Source organism: Gadus chalcogrammus, chromosome 2, assembly GCF_026213295.1.
Source record: "Gadus chalcogrammus isolate NIFS_2021 chromosome 2, NIFS_Gcha_1.0, whole genome shotgun sequence".
Classification (NCBI taxonomy): Eukaryota; Metazoa; Chordata; class Actinopteri; order Gadiformes; family Gadidae; genus Gadus; species Gadus chalcogrammus.
In genome coordinates, this window is record NC_079413.1 from 9180121 (window position 1) to 9194100 (window position 13980).

Below are 13980 nucleotides of genomic sequence, written 5' to 3' on the forward strand. Positions count from 1 at the left end.
CTTAATAATCTTCAAAATAACCAAAAAAAAGACTAACCCTTCATATGTCAGGCGTCTTTGATGTGCTTGTTTCATTGTATCAAAACTACAAAGCAATCGACAGAGGGATCAGACAGATGGAGAGAGAGAAAGAGAGCGTGAGCGATTACTGATTCAAGAGAGGTAGAGACCCCAAGGAGAACCTGAAGAGAGAGAGAGAGAGAGAGAGAGAGAGAGAGAGAGAGAGAGAGAGAGAGAGAGAGAGAGAGAGAGTTTGGATATCCAGCTGAGACAATCCGCACTGGAGGACTGAACACTGGATCAACTTCAGAGTCCTTGAGTCTTTCCGTCGGGAACCGACACTAGCTATTGTATGTACCCCTCACCTCTACTATGTTAATCAGAAACAGTTTAATTCATGGCATTCATTCATTATTTTTTCTCTTATCTATGTATGTGCATATGTTTGTGTAAATGTTAGCCTTTCTCCCTATTTGCTAATTTACTGATTTGTCTGCATTTGTACTGACATGACTATCAAGCTGGATGTCAGGGATCTGGACCTACTCCATTCTAGGCAATTATTCCCCACTTTCCTATCTTCAGGTGAATCCTTCATAGAGTATGTTCATATCAATGTGTACAATAATATACTTAATAGTTGTCTGGATTTCTGAACAGTATCCGTTTTTTTTGTGTTTTTTGTTTGTGTGTTACCAACATTAAACAGTGCCGAAATGTAATGGCCCGTGCGGTGCAGCCTGTTACATTGCGATTTTTGGATTAGTATCTTGGGGAAGAAAAATGATCTTCAAAAATTTTAGTTCCCCCCTGGTGGTTCTTTCTTTCTCCCAGGACCAGCATGTTGAGGCGAAGCGTTGGCGGTCGGTCCACCCGCTCCATCTGTCTGGTTCTGGCATGTCTGTCCCTGGCGCTGCACATCCTCCTGGCCATCTTCTGTCTCTCCGTCCTCCAGACGGCCTGTGTCCCAACTCACTCTGCTTCATCATCTCCCCTCCATGATCCTGGAAGCACTTCCCGCCAAACAAAATCATCTGTCATCATCTCCAACGGAATCTTTGCCAATAATGCCACTGAGTGGGAAAAGGAACCAACTGGAGATAAAATGTCCACCAAGGGTATGAGGGAGGTAGATCCGGTAGGTTCAAAGTTAGAGGCTCTGTTCAGCCACCCGTTGTACAATCTGCAACGGCCTGAAATGCAAGAAGATGATTGGTTGCTGCGAGTCAAGAACAGCGAAGATGAAGAAGAAGAGAGGGACACAGGAGGTGAGGAGGAGGAAGACAGCTACTGGTGAGTGGAAACCCATAAATAATAGATCAGGCCACTGATGCATATCGCTATTTTTCGTAGCATAGCAGTATTCTTTGCACTTGTCAACAAGGGTACAGAGAAGTACTTGAATACTTGAAAAGTAAAAGAAGGAACTCCATACTTTGACATTTACGGTGTAACTGCATGATTGCTGACTTTTTTTATATCAGTAAAATGATCGGTTTGTAGAAAGTTTGGATTTTGTGAAAAACTTGATGCAATAGTGTGAGGTATACTTTTACTTAAAATGTAATGTATTTAATCCCAGAATCCAGATTTGTAGTTGATCAGGGCCTAAACACAATATGTTGTCCATTCTCCCCTCCCATAGGCAGAGCGGTAGTGAGGAGGACGGCTACGACAAAGCTAACTGGACGGTGGCGGCTGAAACCCACCCTCCCTGGCTGCGCTTCCACCTGGGAATCTCCCGCTGGGAGCTTTACCACAGGACCGATCCCCTGCTGGACCAAATCACCCATTACATTTCCACACAGCGTATCCTCAATGTTGGTTAGTTACGACCGGCTCGCAGGGGTGTGTGTGTGTGTGTGGGTGCATTAGAGCATAATTTTGTGTTTGTGTCTGAGACATAGCCCATAATCCTGGAAGTGAAGAAAATGATCTCTAAAACATCGATACATTTGAATAAGCGCCGACTCATAAACATGTATGGTCATCACACACTCACATAAAATGGAGAAGTTGAGGATACAACCTCTCACTCAACAACAACAGCTTGCGTGATCTTTCATTTGAAAGTCTTGATAGAATCTACTCACTCATCCACATTAACCCTAACCCTATTTTCTGAATCCAAATGGATACACACAATACAAACTCCATTCCCACTACATAGCCTACACCAACTAAAACAACTGTGAGGCCCACGCAGATAAAAAAAATATACCCAGAAACACAAACAAAGACAAACACTCGTGAACACACACAAGACCACACACATACAGGCTGTGTTTGATAGAGCACAGCAGAATGAATATCAACAGTATTGTAATTTGTCTGGAGTGCTGCAGATTAAACAAAACAAGTTCCCAGCCGCGCAAGCTTTTAGTACTGGTTTCTGTACCGATATACAGAATCTCATGTTTTCCACACATTTGTTATTCATGATCTAGACTCTAGAGCTACACTGCATAGATTCACTGGCTTTTTTTTCATTTTTTCGGTTTCTGAATTATGATCACTGTGGCAATAGGTATTTCACAATTTGAAAGATAAAAAATGAAGTATGTATCTGTGCAAAATGCCTGCCCATTTTTTTGTTTACTTGAAATACACACAATTTGGCTTTTGCTATATTGCAGCAACGCTGCCTATGGGAATGCAACATGTAGGCCTATTGCAATGAATGAACTGCAGTAGAGCTCTAGATATACCCTACATTATGTATAGACGATGATACATTGGAGACAGCAAAACCTATGGAGGTTGACAGCAATGGAAATTCAATGTTAATGGTCTGGTTATAGTTGTGGCAGGGCACCACGTTGTGGAGAAATAGTGACAAGACATGTTGAATCCACAATCGACAAAGTGTGTTTACAGTTAGGCCTTCCTATAGCAACGTATAAAGATATTGTAGCTTTTATATGAGGAATGATACTTTGAAACTACTAATTAGAGAATACTAAGACTTGACCTATTTAGTTAGCCTACTACCAACTAGCTTTACTACTTTTGTGTCATGACGGTTTGTTAATGCTTTGAACTGGCATGTCCACCGTGACCTCAGCTAAGTATACATCCAACACATGCTTTTATCAAATGATTTAGTGTAGGCCTACCTTGCCTGTTAAAGTGTTTGGATGTATATTAATATTGATGTGTCTGTTTGTATCTCTCAGTGCAGAAAAGAGGGGGTACCCAGCTCAAACTACTCATGTCGTTTCCCAATCACGGAGAGGCTCTGCTCAAACCGATGAGGTAAGACCACAGCTTCATAATAATATAATAGGGTGTCCTGCACAATGAATTACGTGTAGAACAGGAAATTCTATTGGTTATGTTTGAATTTCAGTGGAGAGGATGTGGAGTTAACTTTGAGCCACAATGTCCACCCTCTAGGCCTACGAGTAGACCTCCCTTTGTAAGATCAACTCCTTGATGACTTAAATATTAACTCATTGGATAAAAGCGTCTGCAAAATTACTCCATAAAAAATAGTGAATAATCATTTTTGGGATTACAGGAAGTATAAGAATATTGATGTTTGTCTGTGGGTGTGTCAACGTGTTCCATCGCCATTGTCAGACAGACCAGAGACGCGGAAACAGATGTTAATCTGTTCTACTTCTCAGACTTTGAGCGACACAATGCAGAGATCTCCGCCTTCCACCTGGACAGGTGAGTATCCAGAATATATTTTATTGTAGGCTGCTATATTGACATGAAGTGTAGAACATGCTGTGTGTATCGAATCGATTGATAGCAGTTGAGTTAATCAAACTACCTCCTGGACAATGACCATCTAGTCTAGACCATCTCTGTAAATGATTTTGCATGTGCTTTATAACATAGAGTATATACAGCAATATAAGACTTTCTCTCTCTCTATCTCTCCCCCCTGCCTCTTTCTAATCTCTCTCTCACTCTCAGGATCCTAGGTTTCCAACGGATCCCTCCAGTGGTTGGAAGACTTGTCGACGTCGTCTCGGAAATCAAAGATGTCACCACAGACAAAAAGCTGTTGAGGACCTTCTTTACCTCCCCCGGTTTGTGCGCCACGTGAATGCATGTGTATTACAACAGAGATGGACGTTTCCTCTTGACAGTTTTGGGCTTTTAGCAGGGCTTTAAGCGGCCACCAACGACTTCAACTCTATGTTCTCCTCTTTTCACTCTCTGGCTCCCTCCAGTGGGGAACACGTGTTTCTACGGCCAGTGTGAGTACTACTGCTCCACGGAGAACCCGGTGTGCGGCGGTCCGCTTGCGCTGGAGGTGTCTCTTGCCACCATGCTCCCTGATCTCACCCTGGCACCCCGCCGGTCCTGGAGGTCACCATGGAGACGTTCCTATAGCCGCACCAAACTAGCACAGTGGGTAACAATCTGCTGGTCATGTGTTTGTGTGTGTGGCTGTTTAGTTTAGTGTGTATATGTTCGTATAGAATCTTGTTTTTCCATAAAGTTAAAGTTTCACCTCCTTAGCCAAGAATTTGTGAAAAGTTGTGAGATTTAAATTTTGTGGAGAAACATGTGTTCAGTTAATTACTTTTCAAGTTGTATCAACATATCAAGGAAGAAACCATGAAAAGAAACCGTTATGCACCAAGTGGGATCCATCCCTCCAGGTCTGGTTAGGCCTGAAATTTGTGCCATCATGGGCAGACAAATTATGGTAGCATAACAAGCACAGCAATTGAAATACTTTTTTTAGAAATGTATTATGTCCAGGATAAGACACTGTGTGTGCGCAGGTGGGAGAAAGACCCGGCCTTCTGTGACGGAGTGAAGCAAACCCCTCCCTACGACGAGGGAACCCGGCTGGTCGACCTCATGGATATGGCTGTCCTGGATTTCCTCATGGGTTGGTCACCACCTATATATGCGCAACCCAGTCTCACCAATATGCGTACAGATCGCACGGTTTGACACTTTCAAAATGCGTGCAGTACATACGCCAAATGACCATTTCGCGTGCATATGATACGCAAAACCCAGCATTAACTACTGTGGAGGGAGGATGCGTCCATTTCGCGTGCATATGATACGCAAATCCCAGCATTAACTGAATGGGAAATGCAATATTTTAGGACAGATTCACCATTAAACGTGTTTCTAATGACATTTCTAGCGAGAAATGTACTTTTTCCTTGAATAATCTTCAGTCAGTGAATGTGTATGATCTTTATTAATCTTTATTATCTGAATGGGAAATGCAATATTTAAGGACCGATTCACCGTTAAACGTGTTTCTAATAACGTTTCTAGCGAGAAATATACTTTTTACTTGCATAATCTTCAGTCAGTGATTGTGTCTGATCTTTAGTTTTATAGTTATTAGGAAGATTTTATCGGCTCGCTCGCATGTTTCAACGACGTCAGGTTGTTCAACCCAGTCGCCAAGAAAAAACGTCAGTGGTGTACGTTTCCATGAACACTGGATACGTAGCATTTCAACGTAAAAAATAGCGTGTTATACCTACAGTATCCACGTGTGCCGCTGTGGAGGCGGGTTTCGGGGTTTGGGTTTCACGGCTTTCGCGGCAAATTGTGGACACGATTGTTTAGGGGGGGGGGGGGAGACTGTTGTTGACCGGGGAGGGGGGGGGGGGGAGAGACACGTTTGTTGAGACACGTTAGTTGAAGGGGGGGGGGGGGGGGGGACACGTTTGTTGAGGGGGGGGGAGACACGTTTGTAGGGGGGGGGGCACGCTCGACAACGAGAGTTGGTTTTTATTGAACGCTCGACAACGAGAGTTGGTTTTTATTGAACGAGACTTCAACACGGAACAGCTGCGCGAAACGATGGTCACGTCACTCTCGGTGACGGTGTCGACAATAATGAACACACGAACAATGTTAATAGAACAACACACAACCACATAACATCCCGAACCCATTAACCCCACTTAATCCTAACAACAAAACAAGTTAACAAAAGCCCCATTTGTCAACTGAGAACCCCAATTCCCAGAATCCCCCGCGGCTCCGGAACACGGCGTAGCTTATATTAATCTTTATTATCTGAATGGGAAATGCAATATTTTAGGACAGAAACACCATTAAACGCGTTTCTAATGACATTTCTAGCGAGAAATGTACATTTTCCTTACATAATCTTCAGTCAGTGAATGTGTATGATCTTTATTAATCTTTATTATCTGAATGGGAAAAGCAATATTTTAGGACCGATTCACCGTTAAACGTGTTTCTAATAACATTTCTAGCGAGAAATATACTTTTTAATTGCATAATCTTCAGTCAGTGATTGTGTCTGATCTTTAGTTTTATAGTTATTAGGAGTTGATCGGCTCGCTCGCATGTTTCAACGACGTCAGGTTGCTTTCGCTAAACTAGCAGCTCACGTGCTTCCGGCGTTTGTGTTATTAAACTGTTACTTTATGTAACTTTTAATGATATCATCTTGTTAGAAACACGTATATCTGAGAGCCAACCCAGTCGCCAAAATCATACCTACGTTGACACTGTACGTTTCGTGAACACTGGATTACGTCGCATTTCAACATAAAATTGCGTGTTATACACACACACACACACGCACGCACATGCACAGACACACACACACACACACACAAGCACACACAAGCACACACACGCACGCACAGACACACAGACACACACACACACACACACACACACACACACACACACACACACACACACACACACGCACACACGCACACGGTGCATTTCGCTGCTAAAACCACAACAAAAAATATTCCCTCAAATATTATTACTTTCAAAACGTTGGCCAAAATGGCCAATAATATCATTTTTTTTTGGGATGCTTCTAGGACATTTTGGGTGGATTTTGAACGGTATGTGGGGGGCACGTTTTTTGCAGGAAGATCTGGCTCCACCCCGGCGTGGTGGCGTCTCCTTTTGACCTTTTGACCCCAGACTTCTGGGGGAATAGCTGAATCAATTCATTAGTCAATCAGAAGCATGTAAATATCTTTCCGGTGGCGGAAGAGGACAAACAAGGTATCCTTCAACATCTACGCTTCCAGGCGATTGCAACGGTGCCACACATGAGCATATTCGAACATGTTTAATGGTAGTAATTAGCTGTCGAAATTGGAGGCCTTAATCAATACTGAGCAGCTATTGATTTGCTTCCCGATAAAGATTTGTCACAAATGACATGTTATTTAGCATCTACACGTTGAGCTGAGTCCAATGACACCAAGAACGACTCTCTAGCTAATGGTAACATGTATTTTACATGGTACACCTAGGTCTAGGACATGATCTCGGTGTAGCAAGAGGCCGAGCTTGATCTCATTGGACTCAGCTTAACGTGTAGATGCTAATTAACATTAATTTGTCAAAAATCTCCATCGGGAAGCAAATCTATAGCTGGTCATTATTGATAAAGGCCTCCAAAATCGACAGCTAATTACTACCCCGAAACATATTCAAATATGATCATGTGTGGCACTGTTGCAATCGTCTCGAAACGTAGATGTCAAAGGACACCTTGTTTGCTCTGCTGCACCACCGGGAAGATATTTTCATACTTCTAATGGATTGATTCATATTTTAAGGTTCTCGGAGTGAGACTTTAAGTGGCTGCAGCAGAAGTGTTGCGACGAAAGATGATATCAAGAGATTTATAGAATATTCCCATTCACATTATGATTCTTCGTCGTAACTTCCGACCAAACATCCTTTACATTCACAGAGCGAAGATTATGAAAGTCCAGGCTCAGCAAGTGCTCCATCTCGTTGCACCTGCACCCAGCGGCTCGCTTGCAAGATTTTGGCCTGAAGTTCTTCCCAGACCTATACCCTAACAGTCCAATATGCATATCTGAGAATCAGGCCTCTCTTCAATAATGACAAAATGTAATGAGAGAAATACAGATTCACTTTTTGTTATCTCATAAGCGGCGTGGTGCCGGCTCCTTTTGACCTTTTGACCCCCGACTTCAAAAACGTGGCCACAGGCCAGCTGTGTCTACACACCTTTAGCCACAAATGTACACCTCCATCCCACAAAAAATGGGGACTAGAAACTAACCTCTGTCTTATGTACATACACTGTACTGTTGGAGGTCACGCCCCTTTGCCGACCTTTTCGAGATAGCTAGGGATGCTAAAATGTTTACACACATTTCCCGGGGCCCCGTGTACGACATATCCGAGATTTGGAGTTCTAGCCCTTAGAGATAAAAAGTTTTCCCAAATGGAGTGTCATTTGGACAAAGCCCCTCAGAAGTGTAGCCTGCAAGACCTAATGGTTCAGAATGTGGTGGAAAAAGAGTTTTTGAGATAGGAAGGTCCTACCGCCCTGAAATTTTAATACCTTATTCTAGGGCCTAACTGGGACCTCCGCACCGAAACTTGGCCCGGTCGGACCCCGAGGGCAGGAAGGGGGGGCCCTTCCTGCCCGAGACTTGGCGCGGTCAGACCCCAAGGGCAGGCCCCCCCTTCCTGCCCTCGGGGTCCGACCGGGCCAAGTTTCGGTGCGGGGGTCCCAGTTAGGCCCTAGAATATGGTATTCAAATTTCAGGGCGGTAGGACCTTCCTATCTCAAAAACCTTTTTTCCACCACATTCTGAACCATTAGGTCTCGCAGGCAACACTTCTGAAGGGGCTTTGTCCAAATGACAGTCCATTTGGGAAAACTTTTTTTCTCTATGGGCTAGAACTACAAATCTTGCATATGTCGTTCTCGGGGCCCCGGGAAATGTGTGTCAACATTTTAGCATCCCTAGCTATCTCGAAAAGGCTGGAAAAGGGGCGTGACCTCCAACAGTACAGTCAATGTACATAAGACAGAGGTTAGTTTCTAGGCCCCATTTTTTGCGGGATGGAGGTGTACATTTGTGGCTTAATGTGTGTAGACACCGCTGGCCTGTGGCCACGTCTTTGAAGTCTGGGGTCAAAAGGTCAAAAGGAGCCGGCACCACGCCGCTTATGAGATAACAAAAAGTGAATCTGTATTTCTCTCATTACATTTTGTCATTATTGAAGAGAGGCCTGATTCTCAGATATGCATATTGGAATGTTAGGGTATAGGTCTGGGAAGAACTTCAGGCCAAAATCTTGCAAGCGAGCCGCTGGGTGCAGGTGCAACGAGATGGAGCACTTGCTGAGCCTGGACTTTCATAATCTTCGCTCTGTGAATGTAAAGGATGTTTGGTCGGAAGTTACGACGAAGAATCATAATGTGAATGTGAATATTCTATAAATCTCTTGATATCATCTTTCGTCGCAACACTTCTGCTGCAGCCACTTAAAGTCTCACTCCGAGAACCTTAAAATATGAATCAATCCATTAGAAGTATGAAAATATCTTCCCGGTGGTGCAGCAGAGCAAACAAGGTGTCCTTTGACATCTACGTTTCGAGACGATTGCAACAGTGCCACACATGATCATATTTGAATATGTTTCGGGGTAGTAATTAGCTGTCGATTTTGGAGGCCTTTATCAATAATGACCAGCTATAGATTTGCTTCCCGATGGAGATTTTTGACAAATTACATGTTAATTAGCATCTACACGTTAAGCTGAGTCCAATGAGATCAAGCTCGGCCTCTTGCTACACCGAGATCATGTCCTAGACCTAGGTGTACCATGTAAAATACATGTTACCATTAGCTAGAGTGTCGTTCTTGGTGTCATTGGACTCAGCTCAACGTGTAGATGCTAAATAACATGTCATTTGTGACAAATCTTTATCGGGAAGCAAATCAATAGCTGCTCAGTATTGATTAAGGCCTCCAATTTCGACAGCTAATTACTACCATTAAACATGTTCGAATATGCTCATGTGTGGCACCGTTGCAATCGCCTGGAAGCGTAGATGTTGAAGGATACCTTGTTTGTCCTCTTCCGCCACCGGAAAGATATTTACATGCTTCTGATTGACTAATGAATTGATTCAGCTATTCCCCCAGAAGTCTGGGGTCAAAAGGTCAAAAGGAGACGCCACCACGCCGGGGTGGAGCCAGATCTTCCTGCAAAAAACGTGCCCCCCACATACCGTTCAAAATCCACCCAAAATGTCCTAGAAGCATCCCAAAAAAAAATGATATTATTGGCCATTTTGGCCAACGTTTTGAAAGTAATAATATTTGAGGGAATATTTTTTTGTTGTGGTTTTAGCAGCGAAATGCACCGTGTGCGTGTGTGCGTGTGCGTGTGTGTGTGTGTGTGTGTGTGTGTGTGTGTGTGTGTGTGTGTGTCTGTGTCTGTGTCTGTGTCTGTGTCTGTGTCTGTGCGTGCGTGTGTGTGCTTGTGTCTGTGCGTGCGTGTGTGTGTGTGCTTGTGCGTGTGTGTGTGTGTATAACACGCAATTTTATGTTGAAATGCGACGTAATCCAGTGTTCACTAAACGTACAGTGTCAACGTAGGTATGATTTTGGCGACTGGGTTGGCTCTCAGATATACGTGTTTCTAACAAGATGATATCATTAAAAGTTACATAAAGTAACAGTTTAATAACACAAACGCCGGAAGCACGTGAGCTGCTAGTTTAGCGAAAGCAACCTGACGTCGTTGAAACATGCGAGCGAGCCGATCAACTCCTAATAACTATAAAACTAAAGATCAGACACAATCACTGACTGAAGATTATGCAAGTAAAAAGTATATTTCTCGCTAGAAACGTTATTAGAAACACGTTTAACGGTGAATCGGTCCTAAAATATTGCATTTCCCATTCAGATAATAAAGATTAATAAAGATCATACACATTCACTGACTGAAGATTATTCAAGGAAAAAGTACATTTCTCGCTAGAAATGTCATTAGAAACACGTTTAATGGTGAATCTGTCCTAAAATATTGCATTTCCCATTCAGTTAATGCTGGGATTTGCGTATCATATGCACGCGAAATGGACGCATCCGCCCTCCACAGTAGTTAATGCTGGGTTTTGCGTATCATATGCACGCGAAATGGTCATTTGGCGTATGTACTGCACGCATTTTGAAAGTGTCAAACCGTGCGATCTGTACGCATATTGGTGAGACTGGGTTGATATGCGGCACAATTTTGAGCAGAGCTAGAAGTCATATCACAGCACTGTTGGATGAACACTATGATATGTCATTGAAATAATGTTTCCAATTTCGTAACATTACATGTTGCTTATGGCTTGAGTGTCTGATTACTGACCTGTATCTGAAATAACTGTAAGTGGCTTCATATAAATGTCTCTACCAATGACTTAAAGAGTATATACGAATTGATAGGTGAGGGCCAAGGTATTTTCTGACTCCTCAGGCAACATGGACAGACATCACTATGAGACCTTTGAGAAGTTTGGTAACAAGACATTTATGCTGCATCTTGACAACGGACGCGCGTGAGTTTCATTCGTAGAAGTCACGAAATTTGAATTGATTAATTACTGTAGGCGCCCAGAAAAACCACAGATGAATGAATGAATCAATGTTTTTTTTTTGTTTTTTTATCTTAAATCTTCAGCTTTGGACGTCACTCTCGAGATGAACCCAGCATTCTGGCCCCTCTACGTCAGTGCTGCAGGTACAACAGTGTTTCATTCAAACTACGGAACTAATACATACTATATACATGTTTCATGTAAAATAAGACCTTTTATTTACTACTTGGCTTTTAAATAATCTAAGATCCAGAAGTTTGACAACGCAATAGCTGAACTTCTGGGGGTAGACTCTATGTTGAGAGAAAAACTTTTTGCATTCTAATTTTTGTAAATATATATATATATTTTTTAATATAATTTTTGCAATTATTCTGAAGGCAAAAACTAGCTTTTAAGTTTTTAATGGACTATTGTATTTTATAATCAAGATTCCAATCGAAAATAATTATATTTCACACAAAAATAATAGCATTTTCCCCGCGGTCACGATGTGTTAAAATGGTGCCATATTTAGTTTTTTTAAGGAGTTGATGTGTTATGTGTTTGGTAATTACATTATCCATTAGGCAGTTGTTCCCGCAGTGATTGAAATGTTCTACTGGTCCATCTGTTTGGGTGGGGAATCAAAGCTGCAAGAATGCAGTGATGGGAATTTCAGTTATTTTTAGTGAGCTGGATCATTTGGATCAGCTCATCAACAAGAGCCGGCTCCCAAACGGCTCTTCATATTACCTTTTATAGTTCAGCCCAATGTAGCCCGTTCTGACTTATGATTCATATGTGTAGGCCTATACCGTATTGGTCCGAATATAAGACAGCCTTTATTTCCGCCCGAAATAGGTCCGAAAAAGTCGGGTCGTCTTATATTTGGGGTCTAGTATTCAGAGCGCAGCTTCTCTTCTTCGCCTCTCCCTTTAAATATCAATACACATTCGCGGCCCCAGGGGACGCCAAAAATTGGTTCCGGGAAGAAGTATTCCAGCGCCTGTTACCGGTGTTTAAAGATGGAAAGACAGGCTGACCATTTAGAAACAAGTGGCTCAAAAGTGGGTCAGGTCAATCAACAACAGCGGAGGAGCTATGATGGCAATTTTAAAATAATGGTTGTCAATAAGGCAGAGTCAAGTAACAACTGCCAAGCTGCCAAGAAGTTCGGGGTCACGGAGTGTGACGTAAGAAGATGGCGAGCACAAAAACACTGTCTCAAAGAAGCCAACAGTCAGCACAAATCCTGCCGTGGTCCTCAAAGTGGTCGTTTGGGTGAGGTTGACCGGAGAGTTTTTGAATACGTCAGGGAAAAACGAAGTGAGGGAATGCCCATTACCAGAGGTGGCATCCACCTTAAGGCCCTGGAAATCGCCAGAAGAGCTCAACATCACTGGATTTAAAGCCAGCCTCGGCTGGTGTCGTAGGATGATGCGGCGTAATGGACTGGCACTGGGACGGAGAACGAGTTTTGCCCAACACCTGCCGTCAGACTTTGGAGAGAAGCTTCGTTTTAGCGCTTTGTCATTTACTGAGGAAGAAGCACTCCTACCCACTGGATCAGATCGGCAATGCTGATCAGACACCCATTTATTTCGACATGCCAACATCGGTGACGATAAATAGAAAGGGAGAAAAGTCTGTGTCAGTGGAATCAACGGGCAACGAGAAGAGCCTGTCATGTTGACATGTCTCGCTGATGGCAGCAAACTCCCCCCGTATGTCATTCTAAAGCGTAAGACATTGCCAAAGGACCCAATGCCGGGTGTTGTGTCGAGATCTGTTTCCCCGTCGAGATGTGTTTCCCCTAGTCCCCGCCCCCGTCCGAAATGGCCCTCTGTTCCATAGGAAAGGAGGCTCACACATCTTTCAAATTCATACTGCTGACTTATTTCCCCACAAGAGATAAGTGCTGTGATTTTCAGGCTGATATCATTCAATTTGACCATTTAGAACAGGGGGAACGCATCCTGACAGCTTGGAATATTACTGTCAGATACTGTTCCCCCTCTGTTCCATAGGAAAGGAGGCTCACACATCTTTCAAATTCATACTGCTGACTTATTTCCCCACAACAGATAAGTGCTGTGATTTTCAGGCTGATATCATTCAATTTGACCATTTAGAACAGGGGGAACGCATCCTGACAGTCATTATCTGGGACTAGGGGAAACACATCTCGACGGGGAAACAGATCTCGACACAACACCTGTTGGCATTATCGTGCGTGCCCAGGAGAAGGGCTGGATGGAAATGGGGCTTGTAGTGGACTGGCTAAAGGTTGTGTGGGGTGCACGCTGACTGAGGAAGAGGAGGAACATGCTCGTTCAGGATGCGTTCTGCAGACATCTGAGTGAGCCCGTAAAAAGTCAGGTGCGAGCAATGAACGGTGATCTTGTGATCATACCAGGGGGAATGGCAAGCCAGCTACAGGTGTTGGACTTTGTTGTGAACAAGCCTTTCTAGGATAACCTGCGAAGGAAATACACAGAGTGGCTCCTGTCTGGCAACCACGCACTCACACCGACCGGGAAAACACAGAAGCCGTCAGTCCGTCGACTAGGTGAATGGATCCGGAATGCATGGGATGCTGTTTCCTCACAGAGCATCATCCGTGGCT

General features: G+C 43.4%; 1 protein-coding gene across 2 annotated transcripts in view; it reads left to right on the forward strand.

Annotated features, from left to right (window-relative positions):
* The window catches only part of LOC130373201 (extracellular serine/threonine protein kinase FAM20C-like), a 22219-nt gene continuing 8239 nt past the window's right edge, over window positions 1–13980 (forward strand). Inside the window, exons 1-11 of one of the 2 annotated variants that reach the window (XM_056579535.1) lie at window positions 1–350; window positions 522–585; window positions 835–1293; window positions 1646–1824; window positions 3177–3255; window positions 3583–3675; window positions 3928–4043; window positions 4188–4368; window positions 4749–4858; window positions 11252–11333; window positions 11456–11515. In XM_056579535.1, the coding sequence (XP_056435510.1) occupies window positions 842–1293; window positions 1646–1824; window positions 3177–3255; window positions 3583–3675; window positions 3928–4043; window positions 4188–4368; window positions 4749–4858; window positions 11252–11333; window positions 11456–11515 (1352 nt within the window). In that variant the 5' untranslated portion in view covers window positions 1–350; window positions 522–585; window positions 835–841. The remainder of the gene's footprint in view (window positions 351–521; window positions 586–834; window positions 1294–1645; window positions 1825–3176; window positions 3256–3582; window positions 3676–3927; window positions 4044–4187; window positions 4369–4748; window positions 4859–11251; window positions 11334–11455; window positions 11516–13980) is intronic. The other variant, XM_056579524.1, reaches the window with a different exon arrangement.